This window comes from Balaenoptera ricei, chromosome 2 (assembly GCF_028023285.1).
Source record: "Balaenoptera ricei isolate mBalRic1 chromosome 2, mBalRic1.hap2, whole genome shotgun sequence".
In the NCBI taxonomy this organism is placed as follows: Eukaryota; Metazoa; Chordata; class Mammalia; order Artiodactyla; family Balaenopteridae; genus Balaenoptera; species Balaenoptera ricei.
The window spans coordinates 16218144-16238634 of record NC_082640.1 but is presented as its reverse complement, the minus strand read 5'-3'; the positions used below and the strand labels follow the sequence as shown (position 1 = coordinate 16238634).

General features: G+C 34.8%; 1 protein-coding gene across 1 annotated transcript in view; it reads left to right on the top strand.

The window, feature by feature from the left end:
* The first annotated feature begins 7481 nt into the window (after positions 1-7481).
* The window catches only part of MALRD1 (MAM and LDL receptor class A domain containing 1), a 600449-nt gene continuing 587439 nt past the window's right edge, over positions 7482-20491 (top strand). The window contains exons 1-2 of the mRNA XM_059909182.1: positions 7482-7845; positions 19232-19372. Coding sequence (XP_059765165.1) covers positions 7482-7845; positions 19232-19372 — 505 coding nt within the window. The remainder of the gene's footprint in view (positions 7846-19231; positions 19373-20491) is intronic.

Below are 20491 nucleotides of genomic sequence, written 5' to 3'. Positions count from 1 at the left end.
TATTAATACAGTATTATTAAGTATAATTGCCATGCTGTACATCATATCCCCAGAATTTATTCATCTTTTAAGTCAAACTTTATGCTTTGACCAACATCTCCTCATTTCCCCCTTCTCCAGTCCCTGGTAATCACCACTCTATTCTCCACTTCTATGAGTTCAGCTTTTTTGGATTCCATATACAAGTGATATACATTATTTGTCTTTCTCTGTCTGGCTCACTGCACGTAATGCCCTCAAGGTCCATCTATGTTGTCCCAAATGGCACCATTTTCTTCTTTCTCATGGCTGAATAATACTCCATTGTATACGTATACCACATCTTCTTTATCCATTTATCTGTTGACAGACACTTAGGTTGCTTCCATATCTTGACTGCTGTGAATAATGCTGCAATGACTATGGGTGTGCAGATATGTCTTTGATATCCGGTTTTCATTTCCTTTGGATATATACCCAGAAGTGGGATTACTAGATCATATGGTAGTTTTACTTTTAATTTTTTGAGGAAACTACATACTGCTTTCTAGAGTGGCTGTAACAGTTTACATTCCCAACACTGCACGAGAGTTCCCTTTTTTCCACATCTTCACCCACAATTATCTCTTGTCTTTTGATGACAACCATTCTAACAGGTGTGAGGTGATATCTCATTATGATTTGGATTTGCATTTCCCAAGTAATGTTGAACACCTTTTCATGTACCTTTTGACCATTTGTATGTCTTCTCTGGAAAAATGTTTATTCGGTTCTTCTGCCCATTTTTTTAATTGGATTATTTGTGGGGGGTTTTGTTATTGAGCTGTGTGAGCTTTTTAAAAAATATATTTTGGATATTCGCCTTTTATCTGATATGTGATTTGCAAATATTTTCTCCCACTCCATAGGTTGCCTTTACATTTTGTTGTTGGTTTCCTTTGCTTTGCAGAAGGTTTTTAGTTTGATCTAGTCCCACTTGTTTAGTTTTGCTTTTGCAGCCTTTGTTTGTGGTGTCCAATCCATAAACAAACAAACAAACAAAAAATTGCCATGACCAACATCCAGAAGCTTACTCCCTGTGCTTTCTTCTGTGAGTTTTATGGTTTCTGGTCTTGGATTAAAGTCTATAATCCATTTTTCTTTTGTCCATTTTTGAATTAGATTTTTTTTAGTTGTTGAGTTTTCAGAGTTCTTTGTTATATTGGATTACAAGTCTTTTATCAGATAAGTGTTTTGCAAAGATTTTCTCTCAGTCTGTGGCTTGTCTTTTCATTCACTTAACAGTCTTTCAGAGACACATTTTTAATTTTAATAAAATCAAACACCCATTTTTTTTTTCTTTTATGCATAGTGCTTTGAGTGTTATATCTAAAAAGTCATTGCTAAACCCAAGGTCACCTAGATTTTCCTCAATGTTAATTTCTAGAATTTATAGTCAAACTTCTTACGTTTAGGTTTATAATCTATTTTGAGTTAATTTTCATGAAAGTTCTAAAGTCCGTGTTTATATTAATATTATTTTTGCGTGTGGATGTCCAGTTTTTCCAACACATTTGTTGTAAAGGTTATTCTTTCTCCATTGAATTGCCTCTGCTCCTTTGTCAGAAACCAACTTACTGTATTTGTGTGGGTTTATTTCCAGACTCTCCATTCTGTTCCACTGATTAATTTGCCTATTCTTTTACCAGTACCACATTGTTTTGATTACTGTAGCTTTATACTAACTTATGAAGTCAGGTGGCATATTCACACTTGTGAAGTCTTCCAGTGTTGTTGTTCTTCAGTATTGTGTTGGTTATTGTGGGTCTTTGCCTTTCCATATGAACTTCAGAATCACTTTGTGGATATTCATAAAATAGCTTGGTGGAATTTTGATTAGAATTGTGTTGAATCCATACATCAAGTTGGGAAGAGCTGTTAACAACATTAAGTCTTCCTATCCATAAACATGGGATATCTCTCTATTTACTTAGATTTTCTATGATTTTTTTAATCAAAATTTTATAGGTTTCTTTATACTACTCTTGTACATATATTTTTAGATTTATATCTATACATTTCACTTTTTGGGTGCTAATAAAAATAGTTCTGTGTTTTTATTTCAAATGCTAATTGTTTATTGCTGGTATATAGGAAAGCAATTAACTTTGTATATTAACCTTGGATCCTGCAACCTTGCTTCAATCACTTATTAGTTTCAGGGGTTTTTTATGTGTGATTTTTTTAAAAGATTTTCTACATGTAAAATTATGTCACCTGTGAACAAAGGCAGTTTTCTTTCTTCCTTCCCAATCAGTATATCTTTTCTTTTCTTGTCTTGTCTTACAGCATTAGCTAGGTCTTCCAGTGTGATATTGAATAGGAAGAGAGGACATCCTTGCCTTGTTTCTGATCTTAGGGAGAAAATACCTAGTTTCTCACCATTAAGTATGATGTTAGCTATAGGTTTTTGGTAGATGTTCTTTATCAAGTTGATAATTTCTTTATATTCCTAGTTTTCTGAGAGTTTTTATTATAATTAATGTTGGATTTTGTCCAGTGCTTTTACTGCATCAGTTGATATGATCATATAGCTTCTTTAGATTCTTGATGTGATGGATTATATTAATTGATTTTTGAATATTGAACTGATTTTACATACCTGGAATAAATTCCACTTGGTAATATATACAGTGACATATAATTATTTTTATACATTTTTGGATTTAATTCTATAGTAGTTCTTTGAGGATTTTTATACCTATGTTCATGAGAGATTGGTTTGTAACTTTTCTTTCTTTTAATGTCTTTGTCTGATTTGGATAATAGGGTAATGCTATCCTCACAGAATAAGTTAGGAAGCATTCCCTCTGCTTCTGTTTTCTAGAAGAGATTGTAGAGAATTGGAATAATTGAAAGGACTACTTCCTTTATCGAGGGGAGGGGTAAGGGGTTCGAAGTACTTGCAGTCATTGCAGTCATCTGAATCCTCAGAGTGCATGACTTTCTTCATTTCTGGAAAAGTTTTATTTCAAATACTGCCTCTCCATTCTTTTTTAAAAATCTCCCCTGTAAGTTTCATTTAGTCATATTTTGGAGCCTACCATTCTGTGTTCCACAGTCTTAAACTATATTGTAAAATGTGTGCATACATCTCTATGGTGCATTTTGTACATTTAAAAAATATCTATCTTCCAATTCACTAAATTCTTTATTCATTTGTTTATTTTCTTCCTACTTATACCATCTACTTTTCTTTCATTCTCAATGATTATATTTTTCCTGGTCACTTTAACAAAAGCATGGCTAATCCCTTCTTCCTAGTGCTTATTTTAAAAACTTAATCTTTTTAACACTTGATACATAATTATTTTGTAGTCACGATGACATACTGCCAATATATGACATTATCAGTTATCTAGTTGTACCTTTGCTTATTTTTTTGTGCTGGCCCTGAGTCATAGAGTCTTGTTTGTCATTTGCTGGTTAATTTTTCACTGTGAGCTCTTATTTGGATGGTCATAATCTATGGGAATCCTTATTGAAGGTGCCAGGAATTTTTTTCCTAGCATACTCTTCTTCTGGCTTGCTGTAGTGATAGCACTTCTATTTCCCTATCTTATGTAAACAGAAATCTTTTAATGACCTTTCTCAGTTCATCTTTCAAGATTAGGGTTCTGGGTCACTTTAATCTGCAATAGAGCTTCAGTATTTACTCACCCCTTCTTCTTGCATCTCATACCTTCTTTCAATGATTATTTCACATTAATTCTGGAGTTTTCCTTAAAATATTCTTTAGGACGGTCATTCAGTAATAAACTCTGTTGCGTTGGCTATGTCTCCTTCTATCTCCCGTTCAACTCTTGGGAATCTGCTCTGCATTTTGTAGGCTCAGGGCTCATTTATATATTTTAAAGCAGTTTGTATCTCACTCCATCCAGCATCTACCTTTTTTGTAGCTTGAGAGTTGGCTTATTTTTTTATAGAAAATATAATCCACTCTTTTTAAGCCAAAATTAGAAGCAGTGTGTGTACATTTTTTATAAAGGTCTTATATGCACTTCCCAGGTTGTAAATTCTTGTAAGTTAGGTATATTGTCTTATCTTTCATTGTATCTCTCCTATCTCCCTACGCCCAATATCTAGTGTAAAGTAGGTGCTCAATCTTTTAAAAAAGATAAAACAGTATGTCATTTCTTTTTAAAATGAATTTGCTCTGTCACTTTGCCTCTTGGAAGTCTCATCCAGAAGCAATATAATTCAATTAAAATTATATAGTCAAGCTCCATCATTTGTGATCTTGGACAACTGAGTAATATTTATTTAAAGTAGAAGTAGGGAACAATGCAAGATGTTTTGGACATAATGAGACAATATGTATGATGCCTGCAGCCCAGTGTTACAGCACTGGATCTCTAAGACTTGTTAGCTTTCCTCAATAAACTAGATAAAAACAACCCTGGTTGCTACCAGTATCAGTTTATTTTTTTGCCCCTTTTGGTATATGTAGAGAGAAAGTGATAAAGAAATTATCAGTTGAATATAATTTTTTCTTTTGGCAACAAAATATAAATTTGCTTTATAAACTATTATACTACTGGATTATACTGATTTACCTTGGGTGCCACCATTCCAGTTCATTTCTTGTCTGAATGATGAATGGCACTTGAAACAGTATAGAGTAATATTATTTTTAGTAGGTGGTAACAGTTAATAAAGGAGTTTCCCAGCTGAAACTAGGCAATAAACAGCTATGACAGCAATGAAATATGTGATTTTTTTTTCCAAATGGAAAATAGTGAACGTATAAAATGTTACAGGACCTGAATTCAGAATCCTGATGTAAAACTGAAATGTTTCTATGTTTGCATGCCTTTTTACACTCTTCTGCTTCATCTTTCTCTTCCTTCTTCTTTATAATTTTTTCTCATTTTTACTCTCTCCCTTCTCTTCCTTCCTTCCTTCCTTAAAAAGGAAAACCTGGAATGAGCTTTGACATGATGCATTCCTATTTAGTGTAGGGGGATGGTGTAGTGCATTGCCAATGAAACACAAATTGCGATTTCACAATCTAAAGGACCTTTAAAAATAGCATGAGATTTAGAAATAGAAAAGCCACATTGAACACAAGAAATGTATATCTTATTTTTTTCTTTTTGGATAAATACCTCTTATTTCAGTGAGACAGCAAATTTGGGCCCTTTCTCTTGTCCTTACCTATAAGAATTATATATCTTTTATGTAATGGCATTTAAAAATTTCACATCTTGCATTCATTTACATGTGCCTAGCAAAAATTGAAATGATGGTAAGCCCTCATAAATTACATTCAATAAGGAATTACTTATTGAGCAACATCTATCTGCCAGGAACTTTGCTAGTAACTGGGGATACAATAGTGAGAAAGTCACAATCCAGCTTCAATCTTACAGACTAACAGAGGAATCACTGAAGTAAGCATGTGATGACCACACCAGTCCCAGAAGTGCTAAGATCAGTGAGAACAGAAGGCTGTGAGAGAACCCAGGAATGAAATTTAACTCAGCCTGAGAAAATAAGCCAGGATACTTTAGAGGTAGTCCTTGAAGCTGGAAACTAAAGAATAATTAGTATTCACCTGGTGCTTGGCGTGGGAAAGGGATCTCAGATTTGGAGTCTAGAGGTGGCATGTTCAGAAAACTGCTAGTGTAATAACTGAGTAAGATCGTGATTGAGAGCACAGAGGAAGATGTAATCAGCAGTGAACTGCAGAAGATAAGCTGTGTTTGCAAGCCGTGCTAGGAAATATGGCACTTCCGGAAATATGTAGGAGTGGCCTTATGCTTCAGAATGATCACTCTGCCTGAAGAATGGGAAATGAGTTTTGGGTAGTGGAAACATCTGGTTCAGGGTATTGCTGAGATGAGAATTTATGGAGTCTTGACATATATAGGATGCGTGAGACTTGATGATTGATGGGTAGAACGGGTAAGGGTAGTCCAGGACCAACATATAAGTTCTTGGCTTGGCAAGATGGACAGAAGAAGGCGCCATTCACTGAAATATAGAATAGGCGGGTAAAGACAGACTGGTTGGTTGGGTGGGGGTAAGGAAGATGAAATTAGTTTTTGATTCAAGTAGGCAAGTGAATTAGGCTATGTGTTTTTTTGTGTGTGTGTGTGTTCCGGACGAACACTTAAGATATTGGTTTGAGTAACATGTCATATCAGGACTTCAGATATAGATTTGGGAGACAACAATGTACAGATATTACTTGAAATTATGAGCATGAAGAGAAAGCCTAGAAAAAAGTATAATCTTAGCAGAGAGGAGGACTAATGTGGAACTATAAGGATAGTCAACATTTAAGAGATACAAAAAGAGAGAGAAGTAGGCAATGTGTTTCTTAGAATTCACTTACAAAGCAGAGAGGTAAGGAGAATAAATATTTCTGAAATTGGAACGGAGCACAGAGCAATGAAATGCTAAATTATGTGGAGTGGTCAATTATAATAGGTCAAATTATGGATTTTCCTCCTAGAATCCTGAATGCTCATACCTTAGAACATTGTTTTTACTGAGTCTTTTTTCTTAGAATATTTGGAAAATCTGCTTTCTTTGTATCTTCTTTAAAAGCACAGAAGCGTTTTCTGTCCCTGATCTATGGTTGTTTCCACCTGCATTCTCCAGTCACTTCTTATAGTCTTGGTGTCTCCATCTCTTGCAGTTATATTGCAGAAATTAAAAGAAGATAGTTGAATAGAACTTCAAGATGCCTTTAAGAAATCAAGTATAAAGGAATATTTTGAATATTTAACTCCATATAATTTCTATAATTATTCACCTTCATAAAATTTTATTATTTATAATATAAAGTTCAGGTGTTCTGAACTTTAGTGTATTGTTCATTCTGAATATGGATCCTGATATTGTATGTTTCACTTGTAAAAGCATATGAAGATGAATTGACATGAAAATCCGTGTACTGCAGAGGAAGAAACACTGCACTCGGTAGCAGGATATTTGAATTCCAGTTTCTAATACCAAATTACTGTATTTCCTCATAAGTATCCCTTAACTTTCTTGGGTCCAAGTAATGTGATTTGGAAAATAATGATCCCTGATGTCCCTTCCGTTTTTAAAATCCTGTGGTTTTCAGTTTATCTAAGCAAGCAATGCAAAGTTTCCATTCAGTGATAGAGGACAAGCATTTCATTCTCATGAAACAATTCTAATAATTGGGCCTGAAGTATTTGTATAAGTTTTAGTGACAATAATGTTCTAAATTACATGAACATGATTAAGCATAGGAATTAATATAGAACATTTTTATGTTACTTATAACTTTATTGTAATTTTCCTCCCATTTATGTGCCTGCCCTTTAGTTGTTAATGCTATCTCCTGAAAGAAAAATTTCTCATAAGGGCTTAAATTGTTTAAACATGGTATACATAGGGCAATAAACATCTATGCTTAGCTAGATAGAGAAATGTGCAATTGTTCAAGTTAAATATTTTCTAAAGACACTCCCCTGAAAGAGTAAATGAACTGCCTTGGACTCATTTGTCAAGAGTTGCGGATAATTACCAGCAGTTTCAGTAATAAGAGGCAAATCTGGAAATCAAAAAATAGAGAAAAGAGAAGGAATGTTTTTAATTATGAACCCACCCATTACAACGGCCTGATCTCTGAGAAGACGTATCAAGCACTGCTCCTCTGCCTGGCCAGAATGTTAGCTTTCCCAAAGAATGAAGCTTTTGGTATCCTTTGGATTTCCTGCATTTTCACCTCTGTACTGGTTCAGCAAGGAATGGAAGCCTTTAAGTGTGACAATGGGGTCTCCTTGCCTCCTGACAATGTGTGTGACTTCACAGATCAGTGTGGCGACATGAGCGATGAACAGCAATGTAAGTTCCCTTCCTCTCCTTCCTCCAAGTCCTGTTCACCTTTCGTCCAGAGGCTGCTGAGCTGCCTGGGGAGGCTAAGACACCTGGCCCTGCACGGATCCCATTTATATGCCTTTAGAGTCAGTCAGAAACTAAAATACTCTTTTTAAGAAAGAGACAGATCCACAAATAAAAATAACTCTAATTAAATGGTATCAAATTGCTAAGATTCTAACTAAATGGGATGTATTTTGAATCAGTTTTTACCGATTATAAAGAAGGAGTGAAATGTAGAAAGGTAGCTTTTAATGGTATATCAGTGAAACAGGATTTGAAAGAAGCTTGTGACTGCAGTTTTAAAATGCTGTGATGGAAATTATGAGCTTAAGTTTGAGTTCAGTATGGGAATATTTGAAATGAATTTTAAGTTGGGTGAGAAGATTTTATTTTTGCTTATAGGACACTACCACCAAGTGAGTTGGTACCTCTCATACACAGAGCATAACTCTGACTTATATCCTTTGATTCTAAGGCAGAGGAAAGAGTGCAAGCCTCAGAGAGTGCAGGGCCTAGACTTGGATCCTGGGTAAACCATCTACTAATTGTGTGATCTTGAACCTCCAGTTTATTAGGAGGTCATAAAGTGAGATGAACTGATCTCACTGGCAGGCAAATACTCCAGGTATAACATTAATAAAAAGTTCACCAAGGAAAGATACGGGTAGGAGACATGCATGTTTCTGTAGTTTCTATTTGCAATATCACATCCTGAAAGAAGACTGCATTTCATCAATGGAACTAGTGCCCTTCCTACAGTCACCTTTCATAAAAAACATTATCATACAATTAAATAGGTTCATTCATGTTGATTTTCAGTAACTATTGACTCAATTATTTGGAGGCACTAAGTCTAGTATTTTAGAGCAATATGCTCAAAAGTATTTTCTACTTTTTATTCAGATACTATATTAATTAGTGTTTACAGAATTCTTCATTTTCTTCTCCTACATAAGGTTCTACATGTTTGATTTTACTATTGTTGGAATTCTATTCAGATATTCAGGTGTTATTACTTTAAAGCAAGAGGAGTGATTACTGAATAATTTCTTCTCTTCAGAAGGAAACAAGTGGAGGATTTTTCTCCCATAGTTTGGGGATTGTGATCGTGTTGTTTGATTGCACTTTGTGTTTAACAATTCCTAAGACGGAGATTCATTTTATATTTGTCCCATTTCCCCAGAGACGCTACATGTGGATGTGCTGCCCTTTCTCTGGCCTGTCTGGGCAAAGCCCTTGCTGTTCTTTGGTGAGCAGCTAAGACGAACCATTCGGTTGGTTTGACAAGAAATGCCAAGTCCCTTCCATTGTTAATCCCTCTGAAGCTTCCTTTAGCATGGTTGCTGTGATAACATGCGCAGTGCTGCTTCAGGGAAAAGGTTAATGCGAAAGAAGGGAAAAGCCGCTGAGTGGGAAAGGTCTCAGCTGCATGAAAGATACAATAACCCCAGCCTTAGAGGAGAGTGAAGGAACAGATTTGTCGAATAAACAAATTTCATTTTAAATGTTACACTGGGAGGTCACCTTTTGGCTTTTTCGCTTTTCATTTTCATTTCTGAGAAGTTTCCACTTTGGTATTTTATTTAAAATGGGATAACGTGTAGATAAAATTGAGAATCGCTTTAAAGCATGAGTTTCTTTTGTACGCCACACTAGGGGGAAGATATTGTGGAGGAATAATGATGGCCAAGCAATTTTTCTCTTGAAAATTTGTGATGCTAAACTTATAGACAAGATTTTTTCTTTTAACTGAAGCTGACTTTATAATGATGTTTCAGTAGTCACATTTTGGGAAAAAATTAATCTGTGACCCTCTTTAAAGTCCAAATGGTGTGAGCTTTAAAGAAATAGATTAATATGTGGACTTTTCTAAATGAAATTGGCATAGTTGAAGTTGAATTTCAGATGCAACTGATTCTATTAATAGTGTTTTTGAAAATTTTTTTATTTTACATGATGGACCTGTTTTTCAGAATACTTGAACCTATTATTTTAACTCAGTATTTTTTTTAAGATATTAGATTTAAAAAGACTAAATCTTCACAATGAAATAAATTCTATTTATACACAATATTGAACACAATAAATCGTGAGCAAGAAAAATAATTTTTAGGTGTAACAACTATTGGTTCTAATGTTGACAAGAATCTCTCTTTATTAGAATTTATTAATATCCTGAGCCAGGGAAGTACATGTTGTGGTACTGATCAGGGTATTTTTAAAAAATTATGTTTCTAGTGTTGCAATGTCTGCTTCTACACAGAACCCCATTGCCTGGTCTTCCTCGTTCTATTAAGCACAGCAATAATCTAGTTTCTCTTCTAATAATTGCTCAGAATTATTTGATGTATAAAGGCTTTACTCTGTTTTAGTTTTACTCAACAATAAAACAGTAATATTACTTATGTTGCTGTTCAGATAGAAGTCAACCATGAGACTATAATCTGTACTATTGATACAATGTTGAGATATATCCCCTGCAATGGGTTTCTACCACTGGAATATTACCAGAAAATACTCCAATATTTTCTCAGAAATTACTCCAGTAATTAGGTAATTACTTTAGCATACCTGAAGTTAGTATTAACATTAACTGTTCCATACATTTACTTTTAGAGCTAAATTTACTGTGACTCAAAATGGAAAAATATATTCAGTTAAATAATTTCTCCCCTACCTACATGTCTTGCTTAAGAACATTTCCATTTGGTCTATTTTTAATACTTTGATTTGATGAAATATAAAGTTTTGAAGTATTACCTAACTTCTTTTGCAAACTTTTTTGGACTTAGGAATAATAATTTTTTCAAAAGATCTTCATATAAATCTAAATTTGGATGTGAAATGTGTGAAAATTAAATTAGAGGTTCATTCAGAAAATCTGAGAGGTGATAGTGTTTAATTAGATGATAGTAAGTACATTGTTTCTTCAGTAGGATGACATAAATGTCAACTACTTTTAAAAGTAGTTGTAGAAGTTCATTGAAATACTTGAAGGTAAGCATTAATAGAGTGAAATGTGAGATTGCATGAGCAATATTTATCTTACCACTACATTGGATGCAAAATGTTTTAAGCATTTTTTTTTTTTTTTTAGAAATATGTGCAGTGCTAGTTTTTTTTTTTTTTAACTTTTGGGTTTGTTTGTTTGTTTATTTTATTTATTTATTTATTTATGGCTGTGTTGGGTCTTCGTTTCTGTGCGAGGGCTTTCTCTAGTTGCGGCAAGTGGGGGCCACTCTTCATCGCGGTGCGCGGGCCTCTCACTATCGCGGCCTCTCTTGTTGCGGAGCACAGGCTCCAGACGCGCAGGCTCAGTAAATTGTGGCTCACGGGCCTAGTTGCTCCGCGGCATGTGGGATCTTCCCAGACCAGGACTCGAACCCGTGTCCCCTGCATTGGCAGGCAGATTCTCAACCACTTCGCCACCAGGGAAGCCGTATTTTTTTTTGTTAATCAACTAAAAATCCTATTCATCATAGCAAAATGTCTCAATTTGGGCTATTATAACAAATTCTGTAAACTGGGTGGCTTAAACAGCAAACATTTAATTCTCATGGTTCTGGAGGCTGGGAAATCCAAGATCCTGGTGCTGGCATATTTGGTGTCTGATGAGGGCTTTCCTCCTGGTTTGCAGACAGCTATTTTCTTACTGTGTCCTCACATCGTGGGGAGAGGGAGAGAGAGCTCTGGTCTCTCCTCCTCTTTTATAAGGGCACTGATCCTATTTCATGGGCTCCATCCTCATGACCCAATCACCTCCCAATACCATCACATTGGGGATTGAGGCTTAAACATATGAATTTTGGAGGGATATAAACATTCAGTCCATAACACAACAGAATTATAAGTGTAAGAAATCTAATAATAAATATGGGGAGACTAGTTGAAGAAAATTAGAAAAATAATTACAGATATCTGGAAGAAAGATCCATGACAAGACTGTTTCTTTATGGGATGCTTCAATGGTGTAAATATATACAATTTAGTGAAATCAGTCTACATGTTAATTAAATTCTAATACAAAATATAACCAGGATAAGTTTTAACTCTATAATAAAATGACTTGCAAGTTCAGCTAGAAAAATGAGAATAGCTGGAAAAGGGGATAAGAAAAATATAAGAAAATGAATAACTTTCATTAGTGGGTTTATAATAGTGTATCAGGCACTCTCAGAGCATTCTGAAAATTGGCTGGATGGTGACTCTTTCTCACAAAGGAGAAGCTAAAACTTGAATTTTGTCTTGACCCATCCTACAGGGTTTCTATCATGGTTTCAACAAAAGAAGCCATATAACAATTCAGGCAAACTTGGTGGAGTCATGCTTTTATGAAATGATGCCATCCTTCCACAGCTGCCAACAGTTTCTTTAATATTTTCAGGGAGGTCATGAAAAATCAAAATGTTAGCTCTTTTAGGGCAGGAAATTTACCTAGTTTTCCCCATTTCCTAGAAGACTGAGTCACACATAGAGTCAATAAATATTAGAGTGACTGATTACTGGTTTACCGACTGGCTGAATTTCTCATCTGCACTAATTCTTTCATCCTGGAATTGGCTAGAACTACTCAGTCTTGCAGTGTGGTCTGTTCTTGTTTTGTGGCTCAAGTGTGCAAATTGACATAATCCAAGAAGGACGTTCAGTTTGTGACTCTCTTTGAAAAATCTCAAAGACACCTAGTGACATCAGATGGTGAACTGTTTCTTCCACAAGCAAAATGTCTGCTGAAGTCAATCTGTATAGATAGAATTCCTGCCATGTTTGTCATCCCATATACCTTTTTTGTGTGTCAATGATTATCATTTCTATGTGTAAGTGTTGCCACTAAAGATTTAACTAGGAATCCTGGGAGAAGGCTTGCATTCTGTTGTCAAAGTTATCAATTTAATGGAGGCAAGGACCTTGAATCACAGCTTTTAAATACGTTTCCATCAAAGAAGCAAGAATAGAATATAATGTTCTCTACTACCCAGAAATAATTGTGACTTTCCAGTGAATAAGTCTTAAAATGCTTGATTGGATTTGGAAGAATACTTATTTTGAGAGAAATTGAAAACCTATTTAGGGGAAAAAAAATGACAGTTCATTTGTTCCTGAATTAGTTTACTTGATGGAAGTTTTCTCTATGCAAGAGAGATAACTTTCCTAAGGCCCTGTATTCACCATTATAGAAACTAGTGAAAAGTCATAAGATCTTTTGGCCAAGCTGCTACTCTGGAATAGAGAATTGTATGCAAACAGCTATGCAACTTTTATAATACTCACGTGAGTACTGCTGCAGGCTGGAGTGAATGCCACACATTGTCAGTATTTCTGCAGAAATCACCAGACAATTACAAACACTTGGAGGACTCCTTTGAAATTTACTAATCTTGAAACAGTGTTAAAGTTAAAATATGGTTTGGAAATCTTTTTCTCATGTGACACTGATGGTATCTATGTCAAATTCTTGCCAAAGATGTGCTCAATGGCTTGAGATTAAAGGCAACTATATGACAAGATTCCAGCTTAAGTAACAGATACTTCTGGTGTGAGCTATGGAAGTTCTAATTCCATTTGCTATCACATACCTTTCTGATTTACAGTTTTTCCTGTTTTTGTCTCAATGAAACTAATAAAATTAGTTCAGTGTGAAAGATAAACATTTGCCTGATAAAAATTAATTAATGGTTTCAAATTGCCAGGCCAAATAATAGCACTTTTTCATGGAAATCTACTTTTGAGAATAAATTTTACTTTCATTTAATTGGACTATTTTGGATTTATTTCATCCTTTGCAGGAACTGGCCATTGATTTTTACATTAAATGAGAGTAAGGGAGATAATTCTTTGTACAAATGTTTTTATATGCTATCTACATGAAGGAAATCATTTTCTAAACAGTAAAATGTATGTAAAATTTTGTGACTACGTAATAAATAGCTTTCCTCAATAAGGGAAAGAGATAAAAGCACTTAACAATCTTGGAATAGAAGGAAATTACCTTAACACACAAATGGCTGTATATGAAAAACCCACAGCTAATGTCATACTCAACGGTGACAGACTGAAAGCTTTTACTTTAAGATCTGGAACAAAACAAGATGCCCTCTTTCATCACTTCTGTCAACATAGTACTGGAAGTCCAAGCCAGAGCAATTAGATAAGAAAAAGAAATAAAAGCAATTCAGATTGGAAATGAACAAGTAAAATTATCTCTGTTCACAGAAAATGTGATCCTAAATGTAGAAAACTCTAAAAAGTCTATGAAAAGAATATCAGAACAAAGAAACAAATTAAGCAAAGTTGCAGGATTCAAAATCAACACACAAAAATCACTTGCATTTCTGTGCACTAACAATGAACAATCTAAAAAGGAAATAAAGAAAAAAAATTCCATTCATAATAGCCTCAAACAATATAAAATACTTAGGAATAAACATAACCAAGGTTATGAAAACAAAAAATTGTTGCTGGAAGAAATTAAAGAAGACACAAATAAATGGAAAGGCACCTCATGTTCATGGATTGGAAGAATTAATATTGTTTAGATGTCAATAGTACCCAAAGTGATCTATAGATTCAAAGTAATCCCTCTCAAAATCCCAAGAATATTTTTTTGCAGAAATAGTAAAATTCATCCTAGAATGCATATGGAATCCCAAGGGACCCTAAATATCCAAAACAGTCTTGAAAAAGAACCACCGTATAGCCCTCACACTTAATGATTTCAAAACTTACTACAAAGCTACAGTAATTAAGAGTATGGAATTGGCATAGAGACAGACACATAGGCCAATGAAATACAATAGAGAGCCTAGAAATTAGCTGTCTCATAGATGGTCAGATGATTTTTGACAAGGGTGCCAAGACCATTCAATGGGGAAAGAATAGTCTTTTCAACAGTGTGGTAAAAACTGGATATCTATATGCAAAAAGATTAAACTTGGACCCCTACCTTACAGCATATCCAAAATTTACTCAAAATGTGTTAAAGACCTAAATGTAAGAGCTAAAACTATAAAACTCTTAGAAGAAAACACAGGGGAAAAGCTTCATAACCTTGGATTTGGCAATGATTTTTTGGCAATCACAGGCCACAAAGAAAAACTAGATAAATTACAGCTCATCAAAATGAAAAACTTTCGTGTGTCAAAGGACACTATCAGAATGAGAAATCAATCCATGGAATGGAAGAAAATATTTTCAAACTATATATCTAAGACATTGACATGCAGAATAAATAAAGAACTCGTACAATTCAACAACAAAAAACAAGCAATGAACAAAGGACCTGAATGGACTTTTCTCTAGAGAAGATATCCAGATGTCCAATAAGCACATGAAAAGATGTTCAATATCATTGATCATTTGGAAAATGCAAATCAAAACCACAATGAGATACCACCTCACATCTATTGGGATGGCTATTATAAACAAACAAACAAAACCCAAGAAAATAACAAGTATTGGCAAAGATGTTGAGAAATTGGAACACTTGTACATTGGTGGTGGGAATGTAAAGCCTTTTTGCTTCTGTGGAAATGGTATGGCAATTCCATTCAATATTAGAAATAGAATTACTGTATAATACAGCCATTCGAATCTGGAGACATAACAAAAAGAAATGAAAGAAGGGACTCCAACAGATACTTGTACACCCATGTTGATAACAACCTTATTCCCAATAGCCAAAAGGGGGAAGCAACCCAAGTATCCTCCAACAGGTGAAAGAATAAATAAAATATGGTAGATACATACAGTGGAATATTATTCAGCTTTAAAAAGGAAGGAAATTCTGACACATGCTACAACATGACTGAACCTTGAGGACAATTATACTAAGTGAAATAAACCAATCACAAAAGGACAAATATTGCATGATTCCACTTATATGAGGTACCTGGAGTAGTCAAATTTTTAGACAGAAAGTAGAATGGTGGTTCTGAGGGGCTGAGGGGAGGGAAGAATGAAAAGTTTCAGTTGGGGAAAATCAAACAGTTGTGGACTTGGATGGTAGTGATGTTTGCATATCAATGTGAATTATTGTTTTTATCACAGAACTATATACGTGAAATGGTTAAAATGATGCATTTTGTATTTTGGCACAGTTTTCCAAGAAAAGCAGGATTTAACATTAAGGAAAGTCTACAACTGTGCCTCATAGAACTTTCAGGAGGAAAAGAAATGTGCATTATTAATATAGGCCCAGGCAAAATTGTGAAATAAATGGTTTGCTTTTAATACCTTCTACCTCTCCTTTTTAGAGTTCTCCTAACTCTTACAGTTTCCCTGTCTTCTAAGAACTTTATATTGTGATGATCTACTCATACTATACTAAGTTAATCCCGAGTTCTGCATCAATTTCTTCACCACTACCACTATTAAAATTTTTTTCTATTCCTTACCATTTTCTCAGAAGTGTGCCCTATGTTAACTATCACTTGAGGATATAGTTTAATATTTGTCTCCACTTATGGTGTCAATGATTGAATCCATGAATGGCTCTGCAGTAAAATTTTAAAGAGAGAATCTGGCATGGTGGCAGCCAATTCAGAAGATAATTGGGTCTTCCAAGCAACCTCAAAGCACAACATGGAGATACCCTCTCTTTTTCACTGCAATATGCTGGACCTGTGGGATCACAAAATTAAAAACAAAATGATGAGTTGCTCAAGTTCAAAAAGCCCAGGAACATGGATTCTCCTAAGTTCCTGCATCCCATTCCTCCTGTTCCATATGTTGTCCAACTGCAGCACTGCTGTGGTAGCAGGAAAATCTCCACGCAGACAGACTTTAGTAAGTACTATCAGATTTGAATGTAAATGTGTGGGATATGAGATTATAAAAGGCAAATCAACCACAATTCAGGAAAAATTTTTCAAATGGTTTAAAATACACAGTTCTCTATTGGGAGGAAAATGAATACTTAGAAAATTTTCTGATGCATTTTTGAATAATCTGGCCGTTATAGAAGTTCATGATTGCTTTTTAAATAACAATTAGTTGAAAAATGTATGCTCATTAGATTCATTTTGTAACAAAAGGAACCCCTGTTGAGACTATTCAGAAATAAAAATGTTTTATTTAGCTATTTTTCAGTCCTAACACTTCCAGAATACATGATCATTATCCTTGTTTATTAAAGAGAACAAAGAACATTGGAAACAGATATCAACTAAGTAATTGTAATGCAAGGTAATTTCTTGGTATTTAAAAACTGACACCTATGTGAGTGTGTGTGTACATTTCATACACATAATTGCTGAAATATGGTGATAAAAAATAGTTTAGAATATTTTGTAATCACAAGTAGATCATTGGAAAAAATGCTGGGACTAAAAGAGACTTGAAAACAGATACATACTTATGAAGATACATGCATAACTAATTGAATGACATGCACATTCATATACAAATAACTATATAATTTAGTTCATTTTCTGTTTAACCAGCTTCCCTGGACCACTAGGGGTCCATGAGGTAATGATTGGGATATTCTGGATATTCTAAATATTTCAAAGGCCTTAAGGCAATTGTAAATTTAACCACGGTATGATTCATAGACTAATCAAGTTTCTTAGCTTTTAGATAGAATGACATGAATTCTGCCTGGAAATACTGGTTTCCTCAGTATTAGAAACTCTGACAGGCCTCTAATTCTAGGTCTTTGGTAAAAATGGGTTAGTGGCTTAACAATGAGACCTTGGAACAGAGCTTTAAGAATTCAGGTTCTGGAGTCAAAAAAGACCTGGTTCCAATCTTGGCCCCAACGTTCACTGGCTGCCTGCTTCATAAGGTTTTTGTAAGGAGTAAATAAACTACCGCAATTAGAATGCCTAGCACTGATCTCCCTCAGTAAATTGTGGCTATTAAGATACCTGTTAACATTACAGAATACAGCTGCTTTGTAAAATCTTTCAAAATAAGGAATCTAGGACTAAAAATAATAAAATAGACCATTGGTAATAAAGCAGGTTTAGATAATGTTTAAAAGTGTAGTTTCTAATTCAGCTTTCAGTACTCACATGGATGTTCTCAAGGATATGCACCAGATGTATTATTACTAAATAATATTTTTCCGAAATGTGATTAAATAAAAATTATGTTTTTGTGACTGGGTTGCCAGGCACTGTCTATCTATTAATCAGAATAACCACTGTGGCTAATGCAACCAGTTAGCACAAGAACAAGCTTGTCAAAGGAACATCTCCAGTTACAACCCAGGGATGGTATAGTTGCCGTTGAATTAATCTGTTTTTTAGAGTGACATTTACAGATGGTGGATAATGGAATAAAGCCCTCCCTGGGGGGTTATTGTGAGCAACCAAGTGTCCAAATCTTTCTCCCTCTCCCAAGCCTCTTGGATCACTTATACCAAGAGAAAAAGAAAAGAAAAGAAAAAAAAAAAAGCCAGAAAACGCCTTGCTGTGATAAAAACACCAGGGATTTCAAGAACATTGAGATTCAACAGGGAGTGCTATGCTTAATTCCAGGGCTCCATCACAGCCACAATGGCTGAATTTGTATCAGAGGGTCCTCTCTGAATTGGTCTGCCCAAACCTGAAATTCTGATATGGCTGGAACATTAAGGTGGATTTGAAGATGTACCCTTAAGAATAATGCCTCACATTTTGTGGTGCCTAAGAGTTGTATTTATATATACATTATGTCGTAAGATCCTCACAGCAGTCATTTGAGGGAGAAAGGGCAGGATGCCATTATTTCAGTTTCACAGGTGAAGAAAAGGGCTTGGTGTGTTTAAGTGGTTTAGCAAGGCCCTCAGTGAATAAGAGACAAAATCAAGGTTAGGTCCTCAGTCTTTTGACCTCATGTGTGGCATTCTTCCTGTATGACCACACTGGTTTTTAATATGGGGTGATTTATTCGAATGTCATAGGTAAAAAAGCTTTGCATTGATAAAGTAGACTTAAATTGTGAGAAATTATCCTGATGTTAATCTCTTTGTAATTTGTTCCTAAGCTTTCTTTTTCACCTATTGTTTTATTTCTTAAAAAGCCACATGTGGGGGCTTCCCTGGTGGCGCAGTGGTTGAGAGTCTGCCTGCCAATGCAGGGGACACGGGTTCGAGCCCTGGTCTGGGAGGATCCCACATGCCGCGGAGCGACTGGGCCCGTGAGCCACAACTACTGAGCCTGCGCCTCTGGAGCCTGTGCTCCGCGATGAAGAGTGGCCCCCGCTTGCCACAACTAGAGAAAGCCCTCGCACAGAAATGAAGACCCAACACAGCCATAAATAAATAAATACATTAAAAAAAAATAACCTGTTAAAAAAAAAAAAACCCATTTAAAAAAAAAAAAAGCCACATGTGGGGTTGTGAAAGTGCATTTCTTTTTTCTCTCATTAGGCTCACACTATGAAAGATGTGATTTTGAGGATGGACTCTGTAGTATGATGCAAGATCAGAGTCTGCGACTCGGCTGGACAAAGAGGAATGGGACGACTGGCCCATCACCTCCATTGCATGACCACAACGGTGATACGTCTGGTAAGTGCTTTGAACTTCTTTTTTTTTTTTTTTTTTTGTCAAATGGTTGATAAGGACAGTAGAATCATGGCTGATGGTTAGATATTAATGATGATAATGTCTAATTTTATACATTCTTTAACTATATTCAAGATATTTATGATTCTAAAATGTCATATTAGATTCTTATAATTGGGTTCCTGGGACCCCAAAAGTCTATCTAGATAATAATTGGGATTTTCTGGCTATTTTGACTCTGTAAGGAAACTGTGAAATTTAAACATAGTACTACATAGATTAATTTGTCAAATATCTTTGCTTTTGTTTAGACTGATTTTAGCTTTCTCTAGTAATACTTGTTTTCTTCGGCTGACTAGAAAGCTCTGATGCGAGTTCTGGAGCCAGACATTTATTAATTTCTTTATTTGTTAACTAATGAAGTTCATTCACTTGCCATTTTATACCAGGTGATTAAGATATTTTAGTGAGCAAAACCTGACTCTGTGCCTGCCTTCATCTGATGGGCTTACACATGGTATGAAAAGAGGTAATCTTTTGCCTGGCATAACTAATTGAAGGCTGGTGATTTGTTAATAAAATTTATACTTCTCTCAAATAAATACAATTAAATGTTAAATATGAGTATTCCCTAGAGACAATTTAAAGCGATTAGATGTTAGTAGTTTGGAAATGTTTACATAAATACTATACATGTGGTTAGAATCCTGGTGCTGTGACTTACTAGCTATATAATCTTGAGCAATTTACTTTGTTAAACTTTGGTTTTCTCAACTCTAAAATCTATCATAAGATAGGATTTGAGAGCTAAGATATTGTAAGTAGAACTTGTCATAAAATATCTGATAAAAGTTGATGTTTAGTACATTTCTGAATAATTTTGGTGTTCCTGATTTTAACTCTTATGTAAGTAAAATGGAGTTTATTGTCCTTGGCTTTGATGACAAAAATAAGTTTTAAAAAAGAATTTTTAACAATTGTTAGGAATAAGCCAAGTTTATCACCAAAAATAAAAACGGGGGAAGCCATACCTCACAAACAGGACCGACTCACTGGAATTACGTAAAACATTTATTATGGATACAGTTGTGTTAGATGGTGATATTAAATCTGGTTCCCAAA